We start from the raw sequence: 19,317 nt of genomic DNA, 5'->3' as shown, positions 1-19,317 counted from the left end.
TACACAAAATAAACACCCCCAGTGTGTAAGGACCTTCACACAGGAAAAAATAAACAAATCACTTAACCAAATGAGGAAATAATGTTAAAGGAGGAGTTCACCCAGAAAATGACTTATTTTCTATCAATTGCACACCCCATGAAGCCTTGAATTCATGGATTTATTTTTGTTTTTGTGGCATTCCTAAGCCAATAATTTGATGACAGGGTGTGTATCCGGTAGGAGACACAAATAATCTACTTTGTGTCTCCTACCGGATACATTAGCCGGTAGGAGACGGGAATCAAATTATTGGCTAAGGAATGCCACAAAAACAAAAATAAATCCATGGATTTAAGGCTTCATGGAGTGTGCAATTGATGGAAAATAAGTAATTTTTTGGGTGAACTACTCCTTTAAGTAAAAAGATATCTCAAATCTAACACATTTTAGGAATTTCTATATTTTTAGGGACTACCTGAAATGAAATAATATATTTATTATATATAACTATTCTCACGAAGAATGTCCCTCTACCTTGTATCTCTGGAGGTAACCCATCCTCTCTGTGACAGAGGCCTGCATGCGGATGCTGTCATCCTTCAGCCTGCTGTTCTCCTTGCGGAGATGCTGCTCCTGTTCCAGCAGGATGGTGTAGCGTCGCGTCAGAACCTTCTCGTTCACGCGCAGCACCGTCAGCTTGCGCACTGCCTCGCCCACCCTCCTCCGTATCTCCTCGGGGTCCATCTGTAACGTGTCCAGCAGGGTCTGTTGTGTTGATAAGGATGGAGAAATTACTAAACCTGATAAACACTTAAGTTAACACATGTTCTTTGCAGTACAAAGCGCAGGTCCATCCTTTACATTAACGGTAGGCTCCACTTCACTGAGCACATGTTATTTCAACACATGTTGATAAATTATACTAGGCAGGCCAATGCAATATTTCCCCCCACATCGGGTACATACTGTAGTCCACACATTTCCTGCAAAGGGGCTCCTCAGAAACATTCTATAGCTATAAAGGGGACCATGACTCCAAAATGTTTGTGAAACATTGTATAAAGAGTCATACTGTAGTAGTGGCAAAACAAACCTGCTTGATTGGTCCTCCGCCATGTGGCCTTTTGTTTTGACTGAGAGTCTATTTTCACCACTTGTCTAGAGTATGTTTAAATGGCACTGAACAGACTCACATGGAAATCTTGGATTTTGATCGCATCAGCTTCGTTCTGCTCCTCCAGCTTGTTCCTCATCTCTTCAAAAACGTCTCTCTCCTTCTGCCATGACTCTTCCTCACTGGGCAAACACACAGTGACATGATGACTTAACTCATTGAGTGCCATTGACGTGTTTCACGTGTTTTACCGCACTGGCGCAACGTGCCAATGACGTGTTTGACGTGTTTTTGAAAAAAAGTTTAAAAATATATATATATATCATCATTTGAAGATTTTTTGCTCCATTCACTTCTTGTTTAACTTATTACTGAAAAAGGCTGTATCTCGGCTCCTGAGCAGAGATTTTTTTACTATGTATTTTTCAATGTTATTATGTTATTTTCAAAAGGCAGACAATTAATGTCAACAAGGTCCAATGACCTCGTTGACATTTGTGAAACCACACAGTGCAACCCTCAGTGATTAGCACCCATCAGGGGATCGATTATACTGGAGATAAATATTCTGTGACTACTTGAAAAAGGTATAAGAAAATTGAAAAATTGCTGGCACAGTTCACAATATTTTTTTAAATTTCATTGGCACTGAATGAGTTAAAACAGTGGTTCTCAATTTTTTTTATTTCAAGGACTCCCACAAATGTGTACAAATGTGTGAGAGTGTACAAATGGAACCAAATGGACCTATAAAAGGTCCCCTTGGAACCCCCTCAAGAAACCCTGAGGGTCCCTGGACCCCACTTTGAGAACCACTGACTCAACAGTAGACAATACTGATGACAGTTTATATTCTCCATGATAACTTTCATAGGAGTCGTAAAAGGGCTATACAAAGTAACAGAAAACTACAAAGGAAGACGAGTACAGCAGAAGTAAAACAGGGAGAGAGACTGAATAAAACAAAGTGCTTGAAACTGTAATACATATTGTTAACAGGCTTTCATCACAATGTTGCTTATGAATTCATGGTTCATGACGAGACTACATTTATCGTTCCAACAGCCTGCTAGACTACCCCCCCCCATCCCCCAACACATGGTACTTTTGCACTCAAAGGACTGCAATGGAAATTATCAAGCTTCATTGTGTTTTATCCTATTGACAGATATGTAAATATTATGTTCATGTATATGCATTTTTGTCAATAAAAACGTCAATCAATGAGGCCAATTTGGCATACAACTGCATTGGCCAATGATGAATTACATACTGAAATGTGAAAATACATTACACACAACAAAGTATGGGAAGCCCTCGGCTGTACCTTTGGTGCTCTTCCTGCTGGTGGATAAGTACAGCAACCTTCCCCTTGTACTCCTCCAGCAACGTGATAAGTTCACTGGTTGACTCCTCCTTGTTTCTGAGTTCCTACAGTACATATTAATTTGTGTTTATTTGAGTTTTACAGACAAAAATACAAAAACTTAACAGCATAAGCATCAATAATAGTTCACATTTTTATTACAGTTCCCTTTGAACAATGACATAACTAACTACACAGTCTCTGTGACTGTCAACCCCCAATTGCCTCAATTAGCCAATTCTGTTTGTCAGAGCACCCAACCATGCCGGAGGCACTGTGGAGGAATCGAACACCGGCCTCAACGTTTGGTGGAGATACTTACCCCTGTTCCACCTCAAACTATTTTTTTTTATGTTTACAAGTTTGGAAAAAAAACTCAGTAAATGATTAAATTAAAGGAAAAGGAAATAAAAGTTCTATCCAGCTTTGTGGAGAGAGCCTCTAACCTGCAGCAGTTGCGTGGCGTACTCGTTGAGGGAGCTGCTGGCCTCCGTGCTGGAGGGAGCCAGGCCATCAGGCAGCTTCGCTACTTCACCCTCCAAACGACTCAACTGACCAGCAGAGGTGAGAGAAAATGTAGTTTAGCATTTAAGACATTTCAGGTGGCACTTTAAAAAAGAAAACAGAATCGTGAGCCTCATTTCAGAGATTAAAAAAAAATCTGCTGTTCTTCACTGAGGTTATTGGAACAAAGATGATGCATCAACTAAGTAAAGAATGACCACCAAATGTCAAGCAATGCTGACTTCCAACAATCATATTTTTTGGGCTTATTATTAGACATGATCTCATTCTTGTATAAGTGGATATAATTGACAGCAAAGCTAAAACTAATAATGAGCATTTTCCCTAGACGCTGAATTGCAACTGCTTTACCGTGAGCATGTTATCACATAAACAACCACACGTGCGTGTGCACGTACGCACCATCTTGATAAAACAATCTAATCACATGGACAAAGGAATAAAACGGTTAAAAATACAATTTAAATACATTTAAATTTAAAAAAGTTAATTAATGTGGAGCTTTAGGAAGTGAAGGACGCGCACTCTCTGGGATTATCATAAGATATCACTTTGTCTTATGTCTTTGTCTGTTTGGTAAAAAACAAACAACAAACTCACGTACCTTTTCTTTGGCTTGGACGAGCTGACTCAAGGTGCTGGCTGCTTCCCCCCGAGCCAACCTCATTTCCTGCCTGAGCTCGTGGTTTCTCCCCGTCAGCTGGTCGACCTGTGCCTTGAGGTGGAGGCTGACATCAGCCAGCCCACCTGAGTTTTTTATTTCTATCGCCTGGGATGTGGGAAGAGGAGAAGGCGAGGTAAACTGGTGTCAGAATAGTTTGTCTGTGTGCTACAACCTATGAACATCTGTGTGCTAAAACCTATGTACATCTGTGTGCTAAAACCTATGTACATCTGTGTGCTAAAACCTATGTACATCTGTGTGCTAAAACCTATGTACATCTGTGTGCTAAAACCTATGTCCATCTGTGTGCTAAAACCTATGGACATCTGTGTGCTAAAACCTATGTCCATCTGTGTGCTAAAACCTACGTACATCTGTGTGCTAAAACCTATGTACATCTGTGTGCTAAAACCTATGTCCATCTGTGTGCTAAAACCTATGTACATCTGTGTGCTAAAACCTGAAGATGATGGCTATGAATTGTAGAGCCTGACCGATGCTAGCCTCGATCTCCAGACTTTTATTGTTTAGTTTTGCTAAAAAATAAAAGCCTGGCCCAACCATAGCCTGTACTGGGTATGAGGAAGTGTTTCACTTCCCAACCAACCAGAGTGCAGTGGGCGTCGCTCGTAATGTTGTGTTAACGGGGCGGGGGTTGACGGACAGATCGGTGAACCAATGGGATCAGCCGCAATCTCTCGCCGGCTCTATACCCCCGCCCCTCTATACACGAAATCCGGAGCGTTGGGGCAGTCTAGACCGATGCTGATCCCGATAAAGTTTCTATTTGAGAATATTTAACATATAAGCAAACAAATAAATTAAAATAATTTTATTTAACCACTTAAACTCTATAAAAAGAAAATAGCTGATTTACAACCTCACAATGCAACATGTTGTAAGCTGGTAGATCTGCTATTTGTGAAGACTTCATTTTTGCCTATTATGACATGCTCAAAATAGAGACACCAAGTCGAAAGTGGTTAGAAATCGGTACACATCGACTGCATATTTGCAAATAACGATGTCGTCATAAAAGTCAAATAATGGCTGATATATCGGACTGGTGCTAATGAATTGCTTCCCTTACATTGACCAGCCTCTCCAGGCTGGGGATGAGCACAGATTGAGATGGTGATGACACTTGGTTGACCCGCATGGTTTTAAGGATATCTGTCAACGCAGCCTCCAGGTCAGTTTTCACTGTTGACAGCTCATCCACTATGGAGACATGGAGCAGGAGGGGGAACAGTGACTTGTCAAACCTCAAACATCTTGCCCTTAAGGCACGAGTCACATCAAGACACAAATATCATGAGTGGACCTGGAGGGTCTGCTTTAAAGGGGGGGTTTTACAATGACATTCTTGAGGGGCCACTGCCCCTGGGTCTGCACAGTACTCACATTTGATCTGCAACTGAGCTGACTGAGCCCGCTGAAGCTCTAGCTCTATCTCTTTATTGTTCACTTCCATCTGAAAGTATTCATTCTGCAAAAACAAACATTCATCACTGGCGGGAGTTTTTGCTTTATTCTGACAGGAAAGTGAAGAGAGGCAGGACATGACACGCAACACATGTCTCCAGCTGCAATTGAGCCAGGGACTTATTGACCATGTGGTCTGCGCATTAACCATTAAGCTACCAGTGCACCTTCTGCATCAATAAGATGATTATGACGATTATGATGACTGCATGTAATGTTGAAAGAGTTTACGCTCAGTCTAATTCAGTCTTTTGGATAAGAGAGCATCCAGCTCTAACGTAAAATGTAAAGAGATAAATGACCATGCACGCAAAGCAGAACAGTACTTTCTTCCAACAAATGAGGGTTTCATTCTCATCCATGCTAAAATGATTGCAGTTATTGTGTACTGTAGCTGACCTTGCGTCTGAGGTCCTCCTCCGCATAGCTGGTCCTCTGCTGAACTGGACGGCTAGGCCTGGCATCATCCTCCAACAGTGAGCTGGACACAGTCACTCCTAAGGAGAGAAGTGGTTAGAAAATAATTTGACACAAAGACAAAGAAGGACATAAGGGGCACGAGCAGTTAGTTTGTAATATTTGTTTAGGCCTGGTCAGAATATAGTTCTAAAAACACATACGGGGTGTAAGGGTTATACAAAAATTGAATGAGATTAAAAAAAGAAAATATATTATAATAATCATGGCTTGACAGTGCAACCATTCCCCTTGCATTTGTGACTAAAATAGATGTGTGTTAGTGGTGAAATGTATTTTGGAGATCAATCTGAAAAATATTTGAAACGACTTCAATACTCATTTTCTGCACTCTCGATACCAGATGCGCTCTCTCTCTCTCTCTCTAAACAGAAGGACTGCTGTTTGGAAATACTTCACTTTTGAGGCAAATGAACAAGGAAAGGCAAAATATACAGCATGTAACCGTCACAAGCATGAGGGAAGCCCATATGCAAATGATGCTACAGAGTAGCGCTCATGAAAGGTGCTAACAGCAAATGCAGCAGTGCACCCAAAGGGCCGACACACTTTACTGTAAAGAATTTCTATAGCTTAAATGTGTTGACCCGTTTCTCAAAGCTAAGTTAAACCCCCTCGGAGTTGAGATATCTCAGTTATTGACAACAGAACAAAGTGTTCCTTTTGCACAAAAAAACCAAACCATCCCATGGCTGCTATAACGTTAAGATCAACCTATTGCTACTGCATTCTAAATATTATTATTTTTGGATTCCTTTAATCATGTGGTGGCTTACCCACATCACTATCACTTTATTAAGGAAAAACACATTATTTGATATAAGACATTTTAATAAATAATAATAATAGGTGTCATGCTATTCAAAGAGTGGTTTTGCGTTACCTCTCTCCTTCACCATTCGTCTGATCTGTTTCTTCAGCTCCAACCTCTCCTCTTCCAGCCATTCAATCTGTACAAGTTCAAGTGGAGAGATCAAGTTCAAGTGGAGAGGTTAAGTTTGTAAAAGGATAATTCAAGAGCAGCCATGATAACCTCTGAAGCCCCCATCACTCTGATGTTACCTCTTTGGTGAGGACCTTATTCTCTGCTTTGTACTGCCGCTGTCTGAGTTCTTTGGTCCGCCTGAACTCCGTCAGATCCACTTCTTCTCTGGGCTCCAGACCTGGGGTAATCAATTCAATTCAATTCATTTATTGTCATCATGTTTAGCAAGTACACACAACAAAATTAAAAAGTGTCAACAGGCGGCAGTACAACATCTCAGCTAGAGGTGCATTTTCAACTGAATACAAAATGAGTCACTATAAATTTGATTTGACAAAAAGCTTTGAAAAAACAAGCTGACCCAGCCTTTCTCTGAAGTCCTCGTTTTCATCCATCAGGTCGTTCATCCGCATCTCCAGCTGATTGATCTCTTTAGTCATGGTCTCTACGTTGTGGTCACGGAGCCTTATTTGATTTTTGCACTGTTTGATCTCTGCAATGGCTGCTTCAAGTCCATCAGTGCCCTGTGGTGTAAAGTTACCCAATTACCCAAAGAGTCAACAGGGTTCCTGCTTTGTCACCAGCTGAAGGTGTTTTGGGGGAACTATGTTTGCCGTGTGGCGTGACATGAAGGATAATCAAATCCAAGTCTTTGTGGACACAGACTGGAGTCAATCGAACCAGAGCCATACAGTCGTTTCATTGGCTCTTTTTCAAAATAAAAGTTGGACACGTATTTCATAATACACATGAGGTCTGTAATAGGAGAACAATAGATGACCCTCCACTCGGAGTGCATTACCATGCTCATACCATGACCACTTACCAAATAAAATCCAAAAAACATAGGCTGTGTTTATATTTTGCTCTCTCACAACAAAAACTGAAATGAAAAGGCTATTGTAATTATCGTAGGTTAACTGTCAGCCAATCAAATAAATGCCTCGGGAATGAGATATTGAGTGATTTTGGCTAAAATGTAAAAACACAACTAAACCTTTGATGAAAGCCCGCAATTGCCTGCTTTGTACATTAATGAGAGACAGATGAGAGAGAGAGAGAGAGAGAGAGAGAGAGAGAGAGAGAGAGAGAGAGAGAGAGAGAGAGAGAGAGCAAGAAAATTAAAAAGCAAAATACAAGTTGACATACACGTTTCTTAACATTGATCAAAAATATTTAATCAATCACAGATGGGAGATATACATTGATTGATTGATTGATTGAATGCACTTAATTGATCCAACAGGGGGAGGGGGGATTTTCTTTATTAAGAGAGCCATTTTGTTTGGTGCCAGAAGACACAAAGAGAGAGAAAGGGTGACCTTGCAGACTCTTCATATAGCCACTTTAAACACAGTGATAAGAGTGGGAAGCAGAGAGGTGTGTGAGTGATTCATACTCACAGATTCATACATCCTCAAGTGGTTCAGGGCCTCGCTGAGTTCTATGTCCTTCTCTTTGGCGTCGGCCTCTGCCAGCTCGGCTGTTCGCTCCGCCTCCATTGCACGGGTCTCTACCGCCAGCAGCTTAGACTGCATCTCCTCCAACTTCCTCTGTTGGATGGTTGACGTTAGGCCTGGAGAGAGCGGAGGAAATCCATGCATCTTAAACCATAGTGATTGGTGGTTTCTATAGCTTACTAGCCACTACTTCCCATCAGCCAAATAAATGATGCAAAGTCAAGATGCTTGATTAGCTGCCACGGTAATGAAGTAGGTCAGTTTATTGAAATTAATGCCAATGATCCCTAATTCCCCAGCCACTTTGTTTCATAACACAATCTATGAACAAACTCTTCTTGAGATTCTCTCTCAAACCATGGCAGAAATGGTAAATGGTAAATTAACTGTATTTATATAGTGCTTTTCTCCAAAGCGCTTTACAATGAACTTCGCATTCACCCATTCACACACACATTCACACACCAACGGTGGAGGAAACCATACAAGGCACCAACCAGCTCATCGGGGGCAATTAGGGGTTCAGACACCAACTCTTCAAACTGGGAACTTTCCTTTTCCCAAGCTGCCCCTCTACCTACTGAGCCGCTGCCGCTCCATTGTACTTTGTATGTTTCAACATGTTTTTAGTGCATCCAAGAGACTGTCAAGGAGTTTTATTTCTGTGATGTGTATAGACTTTTGACACTACCAAATAGAAATAGCGGCTGTAGGTAATAAGATTAATGAAACACACTCATAATTCATGTTATTTGACAGATTTACATGGCAGATTTGGCTCTAGCTGAACGTGTTCCATCAAATAGAAATTAAATTAAATAAAGAATGCACACTCATAAAATGTGCAGGTCATTGGGTGTGTAACTGACTAGTAAAGGGAAGACCGCATCCTGTACTTCTCTCTTGCAATAAAAAAAACATAGTTATTGGATTGAATGAAAGATTCGGGTCAATATGAGCCTACACAAAAGCTTGGAGTCTCTGTTTGGTGCTTGGTGACAAAGATATCGTCCAAAAATCTTTTTTTATAGAGCAATATTTTCAAAGACGGGATTTTTTTTGTTGTGAATCAAGGATTGTTCCAGCCAACATACTGGAAATTCCATACAACTTCTAGGTATAGTTATCACTCATCATCATGTTCAAAAAGGAAATAATTATGTGAAATATCAAGAATGCCTTTGTCAGAAGGTAGCCTAGTTGTCTCTTCCATTTACATACAGTATGTGTAGGTAGACCATGGGCACCCCCAAAAACTATTTGGTATGAATAAGCCATAAAGAAAATGATGAGGATAATAATGATGATTTTCTTGAAATGTACTGGACTATGAAAATAATGGATATACATTTTTATTTCATATCTGTAATTGACTATTTTTCCTAATTAAATTAATCACTTAAACCCTATTAATATTATTCGTTGACTAGGGTCCCCCAGAGGTGTCTATATTTGGCTCCTTCCTTTTTCCCCTCTACTCCAAAAATGTGCTGAGAATAGCCAATCTCTAAGCTCACAACACATCTTGCTGCAAAGGGGTGTGAGCTTGCAGATCTGCAATCTTTGCAGAATGTTTGCTTATTTTTGCCAAATGTTCACCTATTATGCCCAGAATTGGGATGCTAGGATTTAAGCAGAGGCCGAAACATGTTGCTGATACTCACATACTGTAGTCCAATAAATACTTCAAGAGAGAGTTATTTTGTCTAGTGATCCATCACATAATAAAGATGTTGTACAGGTGTTTATCATTTATCATCATCACAGCCCTTTCCAACCTCCAAAGTATTGCCTATTAAAATGTACAGTTCATGTTAAACATATGTTTAACATGTAATCAGTTATGTGTCACGAAAAAATGAAAATAAATAAAAGGATTTAATGTGTCATGGTTAAATATAAATCCATGGGGTTATACATGACAGATTTGGCGTCAGATAACAAGGATGGTTCATGTTGAACGTCAACCTAGCGCAGACCACCGCTGTTCATCGTAAAAAAGTTGAATCCTTCCATGTCGGCCCATCCCCACCCATGACCCAGGAAGAACCCATTAAAATTGCAATATAAAACAAAATGTGAGACGCCAGAGGGTTAACAACATCCAGTCCTTCCCATCCTTTTGTGAGCACTTTACAGGGGTCTTTACAGGGGTCCTCCCTATGTTCCCTGGGCCATATGTTTCTCAGGGTTAAGCCAATATTTTTTTGGGGGGAGCACTCGTTTTTGTCCACTCAACAAAAGCCTTGAGGCTCATGAGGCACGGCCAAGCAAGCTGCCAGGCGAGTGAGTGCGCAGGTGGAGAAGCCGATGCTCTCACACACCGTATAGCGTGTGTCGTCTGAGTTGGCAAGCCGTGATGGATGGAATAGGTTATCGTGTGGACCAAAACGAGCGCTCCCTCTGTGTGTCCTGGGGAACACAGGTACGCTCCCTACACCACTCACCTCTGTCCCTCTTAATGGGCTTCTTCAGCTCTTCCAGGAGCATTGTGTTCTTGTCCATGTCCTCTGTGTGCTGTTCCACCTTGTCACTTAGCAACTTGATTTGATCATCCCTCTCCTGGACTGCCTGGAGGTAGAAACAGATAAAACGCTCTACGTGATCGGTCATCACCTCATGTGAGTAGGACCGATCATATATAGATGAAAATGGGAGCGCGTGCAGCAAAAGAAGTGGCAATGGATAGAAAACACAGCAAAAAAAGAGGTATGTGTTGGACAGAGGAAACTTACGGCACAGAGTTCATAAATGACCTGGAGTCACATGGCGCAGATGGTTGAGGACAGAAGAAAGGAGAAGGTGATGAAAGGGCACAGCAGATGAAGAGAAACAGAGCAGGACAAAAATGGCAGACAAAACACACGCTGCTGGCCACAAAGACACACACAGGCCCATAAACATGCGCATGCGCACACACACACACACACACACACACACACACACACACACACACACACACACACACACACACACACACACACACACACACACACACACACACACACACACACACACACACACCTGCTGCAGAGCAATAATCATGCTTTTGTCCGAGTCCATTTGGGCTGAGCGAAGCTTGTCTCTGAGCTCGCGGACGGTCTGCTGGTACTCCACGATTTCTTCATCTTTAGCAGCAAACAGTCTCTGCGGGTGGAAAGTGTTAAGACTCTGACATGATGGCAAGATAGCAGGCAGAATATTAGAAAATAAAAAAACATCCCACCTCAATTTGTCCTTGTATCCAGAGCTATGGATACATACTATAACGACAGATCACTATTATTTAAATTAGCATGAAGACAAATTAAGGCAAACTATCCTGAGTGCAGATATCCCAGGATCCTCAAAGCCATGATGCCCAGCTTTTGCTAGACTCCTTTAGGGCTGCAATTATTATTTTCTTAGCGATTATTCTAGCATATTATTTTTATGATTGATTATTTCATATTCAACTAAATCGATTAGTCTGACTAACCACTTGAGGTCTATTTTATACTTTATCCTACAATGGTGTCAGCAAATAAAGGCAAACTGCCATTCTCTCCTGAATGCAGATATCCGTGAAGCTGTGATGCCCAGGTTTTGCTAGACTCCTTGTCTGCTCTGCTGATCTACTGTAGGATTTCAAGCTCATTTAGCTGTTTCTTTGCTGGGCTCTTTGCAAGTCCCACTGGATAAGACCATCAGCTAAACAGGTAAATTGTGAAAGAAAGTCAAATGAAAATGTGTTTTTGAAATAATGTCTACCTTCCACTCCTCCACCTTGGTGTTGACCAAGACCATGACCTGGTCATCTTCCTCCGACCTGCTGTGGATCTGCTCTGATAACTCTCTGACCTGCAGATGGAACACACACTTATGATACGCATATGCACATGCATGCACGCACGCACACACGCAATGGCACAGATGTTTCACTGATGCTTCGGGGCAGGACACTTTGGGCCTTTGTACTCTGTGCGCACATGCACCTCCAAGGCACTCAGACATGCACAGTTGACACATTATCCTCATACCCACAAATGCATGTAAACACTCACCAGCAGATGGCTAAATAAAAAATGACAGAGAAAACGCATATTGCTGGCTACAAGGAGTCAAGGACACACAACACTCACTAGTCACATAAACACACACACACACACACACACACACACACACACACACACACACACACACACACACACACACACACACACACACACACACACACACACACACACACACACACACACACACACACACACACACACACACACACACACACACACACACACACACACACACACACCAATCCCTTCAAAATACAGTCTATGTTACTGTAAGCATGTGTAAGCCAGACAAACGGCTGATTGAGCGGTCTCAGGTAATATAGCACAGTTGGGGAGCACAAAGATTATCACAAACCACGGACTGACTCAGCGTTTACCACAGGGTTAAAGAGTAAGATCTAACTCTGGACAAGATCAAGATTCACTGTGGGCCTTTTTTTACATTTATTTTAAGTCTTTTTCAAACCTGTAGCTTTGCTTGGTCCCTTTCTTTCCTGAGCTGGTCCATGATGGAGTCGGTCTGCTGCACCACGATCTTCATCTTGTTGTACTCGTCCGTCATCCTGTCCATGTCCACCACCGACTCCTCCAGGTTCTGTCGCATCTGTTCGTTCTGCGTCTTCAGCTCGAGGACTTCGTCCTCAGCACGCTGTCAGACACGGACATGTACAGTGACATGACTTTGATATGAACTTGGCTAATGTTACAGAATCTGGCAGTGTGCTCAGTGCATCAATATATGCCATTGATTATGGCTACGTCTAGTACCGTTACAGTACATTATCCTCACCACAGATGATCATATACACTGTTACTGTATAGTACAGTATGTCCACTGTCTGATCTGATTCACTGTCTGTAGGTTCTGCAATGTGACATTGCACTAATGGCAGTCGTGTTATGTTCATGTGGGTGTTGTTTAGTTGCGTTGCAATCTTGCTATTGCTTGCTTTTGTTGAGTGTCTTCACACTGCATCTTTTGCATACATTGTCATGTTTTTTTCCCAGTTTTTTTATTTTATTTGATTGGATTGATGCACTTCCTAACGTTGTTTACAAAGTGCTCTATAAATAAAGCGTGTTAATATGTATTATTATCATGTACCGTGTTGGAAGCCCTGTGCTAAATTGTCACATTGTTTTGAGTTGAGCTGAGGCAAATCCCTTTTCCAGTATGTACCCACTAGTGAGAGTCGGCCTACCTGCAGGTCCTCCATGCACTGGTACAGTTCACGGTTGGCTGAGATGAGCCTTCGTTGGGTCTCACTGCTCTCATCCCTGGAGGACAGAGGCTCCTTCTGGGCCAGCTCTCTGTGGTAGAAGTCAACATCCTGCTGTAGCTGCTCGTTCTGACCAGCCAGGAAGGACAGAGGGAAGTTAGAGGAGAGGAACTGAACCCAGCCCGAGTCATCTAAGACTGCACCACTTGTCTAGGCCACTGGCCAACAAATATTTCAAGGACCCCCATCACTCTGAGAGTGTACAAATGGAACCAAATGGACCCATAAGGGTCCATTTGGTTCCATTTGTACATTCTCAGAGTTACAGATCTGTAAAGGTCCATTTTGGAACCCCCCTAAGGAACCCTAATGGACCATTGACTACACTTTGAGAACCACTGGTCTAGACGAGCTAAAACTGTTATCATGATAATTATGGATCCAAAGTTGATATTAGATACGTCTCGACATTGTCAGGTTTTCTTTAAACTTTCTATAAACAAAGTATGTACTACTTTAGATAACACAGGTTAAAATGGCAGCATCACACACACAAAGAGGTGATGATTAGTTGATTACTGTGATAACTTTTGCCTTACTGTTGAAAGTTACAATGCAAATAGGAACCTCATTGATACAGTATCTTTGAAATCAAAATATATCCATTATATTGGAGACTTTGATATATATTGCCCAGCTCTAAAACAACACTACATAATGAAGCAGTCATCTAATTTCTTTATTGTGTATTCATGTGCTCACACATGCACGCTCACACAAGACCTGGGTCAAATGGCATTTGCAAATATATTGCATTGTTTTACTTCTCCAGCTTATGAATGGTGGAGACAATTCATCGTCCTGTGGCAGACAGCAGACAAGCAGATGTTACTTTAAACAGTGACACCTGACCAGTATTTTGCTGGTGTTGCTCGGGTTGCGCAGGAATAAAGTACACGCCTAACCACCATGGAGACTACGGGTTTGCATCCTCTGCAGTGCCTCAGGCTTGGCCGGACATCCATACGAACAGAATTGGCTGTGTTCGTGGGAGGGAAGCAGGGCGGGAATAAGGGCAGTCTATGGACCTATGGGCTGGGATGGCGCTTGTCTACGGGGGGTGTTGAATTGGATCACTGGCAGGCGAGCCAATGGCAGGCAGCCAGTGGGGATAAAGAGCAGTAACAAATCACAAAACTGTATCACGACTGGCATGATTGGCATAATGACTAAACTAAAACATTTGCTACTCTAAATTTTTAATAAATACATTAAAAGTAGTTACAGCTAAATGAAATGTTATGGAATGATTAGTCATCATTCCATAAAACTGGAATTTACAATGAGTAAGACAACAAGTTGCAGGGAATAAGGGAAATAATACAATATAGCTTTTTTCCCCCCATAATTTTCATTCTTATATCTCATTGTGGTGTTGTGTTATGTTTCAGTTGTAGCTGCCCACGTCTTACAAGGACATATAAGGACGTTTTATAATTACACTGTTACATGACTCATGGAGGTAACGATTTGTGTGGTAAAGAGTGAAATTGTAATAATACCCCATTGTGTACTTTTAACAATTTCCCATATTTGCTCAGACAAGCATACTGTGTTAGTAGGAGCCATGTCATACGCCTATACAATAATGTGACTGATAAAAATAAGGGGTAATTTCATTCTTATGACATACTGTAAGTCCAAGGAAATTAATACGTATGAGTCAGATGGTAAAGATTTACTTTGCCCTCTCAAAATAACAATGTAAAAGCATTATCTTCCGTGTTAAGCAATATAATGTAACGTGTGAAATATTCCGTCAACAAGATAGGGGTTGAAAGTGGTGAGAATATTTCTTAGGTACTGCTGCACTTTTCAAGGTCATGAACCGTCTGTCCCCTGTGTGGTACAGGACAACCCCTCTGAAGTTATATCTAACCTCAGGGATATTTTGAATAGACTTCTGCATGCAAAGACATTTGCTTTGCCTCACACACTGTCGCCTCTGAAACACACCAAAAATAGGTATATTTCAATTCCAATTGTATAATGCAGATAATGAGGTTCATGTGGCTAAATTAAATGAAGTATCCTTTAAAAACATATGACAGTGGGTTTTAACGTACAAATGTTTTTGAATGGCATTTGACCCAGGTCAGTCTGTCAGACATTATAACACACGGAAGCAGCTACTAGATGGTGCTTCACAAGTTCACAACATCTCTAAAATATGTCTGAAGGTCCACACGATCAACAGTCTACCCCGTCTCACTTACAACCCAATTCTACTACAGTTCAAATACTACCTGATGGAGACTTACTTCAGAAATCTTACAAATACTTCTAAACTACACTGACTGCCTCTTACCTTTTTATTAAGCTTTTTATTCTATATCGACGGAACAGAAAGAGATGAAAGGAAAATGAAAGGAAAAGATTAATATGGACAGCACAAAGAATGACAGAACACTGTAGTGAAATGTTAGTTACAGTACAGTGAAGGAAGGTACATACAGTGGTGACAGTACAGTGAAGGAAGGCACAGTGACAGTACATCACCCAAAGACAGCACAGAGCTTCATGACAGAGTATCTGCAGGTATCAGCAAACTTAATTCAATATACATTTTTAAGACCCTTTCAATATATTTTAACTTTAAGACCTTTATGCCACTTCGAATTCTAACTGGTTACATCAGTACCTTTAAAGGGTGCCTCTAACCAAACAAACAAGTTTGTCACATGTTTTCAGAGCCCAAATGTAGTCTTGTGATGAGATCAGTCCACATCCAACAGTTTAAGTTGTGTAGATACAGCTGTAAGCCACATCAAGAAATGTATGAAAGTGAATCAACCCAAAAAATAACGTAAACAATGATTATTTACATTTTTGGGTTGATTAACTTCCATTCCTTTCTTGTTGCGGCCTACAGCTGTATCTTCACAACTTGATTAAATCCACCCCACAGACAGAAATCCCACAAGCGCTAAAACACATTCATGCAATATTGCCGTACAACCACGTCGCCTTAAGGAATAAATATGCAAATTCAAAATACAAAATCGATCTTTTCTAAATTGATTTATTACCTTCTAATACATTTGACTAACCCGCGGACACCATGTCATGGTTTAAGAAAGATTTATGAATTGTATGATGTGTTCACGGGCAACAAACCTCTCTTTTGAGCTTCCTGACTTCATCTTCGGCCTCCTCCGCTCGCACAACCAACTGAGAGAACACGGTGGAAATAGACGAGGGTTAATAAAAACCTGTAGGTAGAGATGACTGTGCTTGAACTTTAAGGACACACTAGTACGGACGGTACGTGAGAGACATACATTACTGTGTCCCTAAAGATTTAATGCGAGCTTAAATGGAGGAAAACAATATTTCCATGTTATAAACATCACAGATTTAAGTCATGTTCAGTCAGGGGCCTTACACCTTTTTTCTTGTTTTTTTCTGTTTTATTGAATCTTGTATTGAGATGAGTTTCTTTGGCCACTGAAATGACCAGATTACCAATCCCCCCCTCCCCTCCGGGATTAATAAAGGTTTAAATAATCTTGTTACACAGGGCAAATTTTATTTATTGGGATGTCTAATACCATAAAACAACCATAAGAATTCATTTGATAAAATGTTAAAGATATAATTAATGAGTCAAATCACTTGCAATGTAAAACATTTTGGGGATCAAATCAAATTCATAACAGCAAGAATGTGAAATATTCTTAAAGAGAGTCATCCGATTCTACTAGGGCTGCAACTATCGATCATTTTCTTAGCAATTATTCTATCAATTACTTTTTTGATGAATCGAAAAGCTAATTTTGATATATTTTGTATATATCAACAAATCGACTGTTGCACAACAGTGTTTTGCAGAAATTGTGAAAAAGGTCGATCTACAAGCTGACAATGCATCACATTAAGACATGTTGTGAGCTATGTACTGTAGACCGTCTATCTTCACTTTCTTTTTTAGATTTTGGGAAAATCTTCACCTACAATTTAAATTATCGATACTTTTTAATAATTCTAGTACGGTACCGTCCGTACTAGTACTAGTTTGATTAACTGTTGCACCCCTAGATGCTGCCATCCCTGCATGTGGAATACCATGAAACGGAGAGCATGCAGCTAAATGATGGATAACAATGGGTCATACCTCCTCACTGGTCTTCTTCTCCTTACTCATCTCCCTCTTCAACTGAGAGTATTCCTTTTCCCGTTGCTCCAGTTGGCTCTCGAGCTGCCGAAGTTCATCACGCATGAAGCGAGTGTCTCTCCCGGTGCCTGTGCGCTGAGCCATCTGGACCTGAAGCAAGGCAAATAAACAACACAACGTAAGAAGAACTCTCAGTCGCCCTTCATGTCCATCTGTTTACAACGCTAGCTTGTGCATGCATTCTTAATTGATAAAAGCCCCATTCTTCTATGCAGTGGAAACCAATTTCATATTAGAAACTTCTGTGGGAAGAATAGAAATGGAAAAAAAGAAAAGTTGTAACTACGACAAATGGCTGTGTGCATACAAGGAATTAGCTGTAATCTTCTTAAGGACACCCAATCTCCTTTGCAGCTGAAGATTCATTCCACCATTGGCTCAAAGCACTGTTACCAGACATATGTGAGCTGTAATCTGTAATCTACTGTCCAAGTTGAATAGAGCAGTGGTTCTCAAACTGTGGGCCGGGGCCCACTGCTGGGCCGTGAAGATATTGCATGTGGGCCCCCAAATAATTAGCAAAACACACAATTATTATTATTAGAAATGTGCGGTGGGAACCCATAGTGGCGACAGCTACCAGGTTGGCCTACAAAAAGACATAATCTATGTAGCACTCTATTGGTCAAGGTTAATTGGTCAGCGGATGATTTTTTATCTCACAGTTATTGTTGTATCAGAGAAAGGAGAGAGAAAAGGGCAGAGAGAGAAACAGGCTGAGTGTTACCTCCAGTTCTTCTTCCAGCTTTGACACCTTGGTGCGCAATTCATTTTCTACAAAGCACATACAAACATATTTTGACTGCAGCTGATTTAAAAAAAAAAAGCTGATTTGAAAAAACAAACAAACAAATTAACAGAGAATGTGTAGTTTGGTAAATTAAAAGATTTCTCTCCACTAACCAGTTTGCGCTTGCTCTAAGCCTGTTTTATCAAGGAAATCATAGGCTAGGGCAACTTCCCGATCCTTCTTCTGAGAGAGAGAAAAGGAGAGGGGGTGGGTGAAATGATCAAGCATTACTGTCACCATGTACAAAGTTAATATTTGAATAAATATATGGTCCAAGCAGATTGTGAACATTTGGATGCTTGTTTCTTAATTGACAAGAAGGAAAGCTCTTGATTTTCTTAATTAATCATGGTCATCACTAGAATGATGCTGTTGAGAAATACAAATCTCCTTTGAGAAACATTTGTTGTAGCTCATGACCTTCAGAGAAGATGTGTTTCACATCACTTCAATTGTTGTGGAAAATAAGAAAAATGTGTTGGCCTCTATAATTGAAACAGATTGAATTTCTTTAACAACAAAAGATCAGTGAAGTCTGTAGATACGTTTTGGGTGATTGAGAAGATTGAAGTGGGGACTTGAACAAAATCAATAGGGTTCCACTTCCTGTGGAGCTTTGCTTCTTTGACCCTAAATTATTCACTTTGAAAATGAGATACAACACCTTCAGCAGGGCCCGAGTAACTCTGAAGAGTTGGATCATTTGCTCTGAGGATTTATCGTTCAGCTCCCGTTCTTCAACCTGCAAAGAGTTGCATAGTTAACTGTGAAAATTGGGTGAACTTACTTTGGTCTTATTTCTGGTGCAAAGATGTTAAAATCCTAGACAGTCACTGCTCACCAGACCTTGAACTTTTAATCATAGCCTGCCGTCCTTTCTACCTACCACGCGACTTCAGCATCGTGATTGTAGCCGTTGTTTACATTCATCCTGGAGCTAATAAGGACACAGCTATGAGG

General features: G+C 40.8%; 1 protein-coding gene across 1 annotated transcript in view; it reads right to left on the bottom strand.

Moving 5' to 3' along the window:
* The window catches only part of cep290 (centrosomal protein 290), a 43,958-nt gene extending 25,416 nt beyond the window's left edge, over window positions 1-18,542 (bottom strand). Inside the window, exons 1-21 of the mRNA XM_080437507.1 lie at window positions 18,471-18,542; window positions 18,295-18,341; window positions 17,508-17,651; window positions 16,511-16,564; window positions 13,316-13,462; window positions 12,580-12,762; window positions 11,809-11,898; window positions 11,083-11,205; window positions 10,506-10,629; window positions 8,002-8,174; window positions 6,960-7,122; window positions 6,676-6,776; window positions 6,497-6,563; window positions 5,536-5,633; window positions 5,056-5,140; window positions 4,742-4,872; window positions 3,592-3,756; window positions 2,909-3,013; window positions 2,424-2,527; window positions 1,176-1,278; window positions 517-747 (exon numbers count right to left, since the gene is read on the bottom strand). Coding sequence (XP_080293633.1) covers window positions 517-747; window positions 1,176-1,278; window positions 2,424-2,527; window positions 2,909-3,013; window positions 3,592-3,756; window positions 4,742-4,872; window positions 5,056-5,140; window positions 5,536-5,633; window positions 6,497-6,563; window positions 6,676-6,776; window positions 6,960-7,122; window positions 8,002-8,174; window positions 10,506-10,629; window positions 11,083-11,205; window positions 11,809-11,898; window positions 12,580-12,762; window positions 13,316-13,462; window positions 16,511-16,564; window positions 17,508-17,651 — 2,391 coding nt within the window. The 5' untranslated portion in view covers window positions 18,295-18,341; window positions 18,471-18,542. The remainder of the gene's footprint in view (window positions 1-516; window positions 748-1,175; window positions 1,279-2,423; window positions 2,528-2,908; window positions 3,014-3,591; window positions 3,757-4,741; window positions 4,873-5,055; window positions 5,141-5,535; window positions 5,634-6,496; window positions 6,564-6,675; window positions 6,777-6,959; window positions 7,123-8,001; window positions 8,175-10,505; window positions 10,630-11,082; window positions 11,206-11,808; window positions 11,899-12,579; window positions 12,763-13,315; window positions 13,463-16,510; window positions 16,565-17,507; window positions 17,652-18,294; window positions 18,342-18,470) is intronic.
* Window positions 18,543-19,317: the final 775 nt, after the last annotated feature.

This window comes from Gymnoscopelus braueri, assembly GCF_963280865.1.
Source record: "Gymnoscopelus braueri genome assembly, chromosome: 9".
Classification (NCBI taxonomy): Eukaryota; Metazoa; Chordata; class Actinopteri; order Myctophiformes; family Myctophidae; genus Gymnoscopelus; species Gymnoscopelus braueri.
Note: the sequence above shows the minus strand (reverse complement) of the source record. Positions and strands in the feature narration are given on the sequence as shown.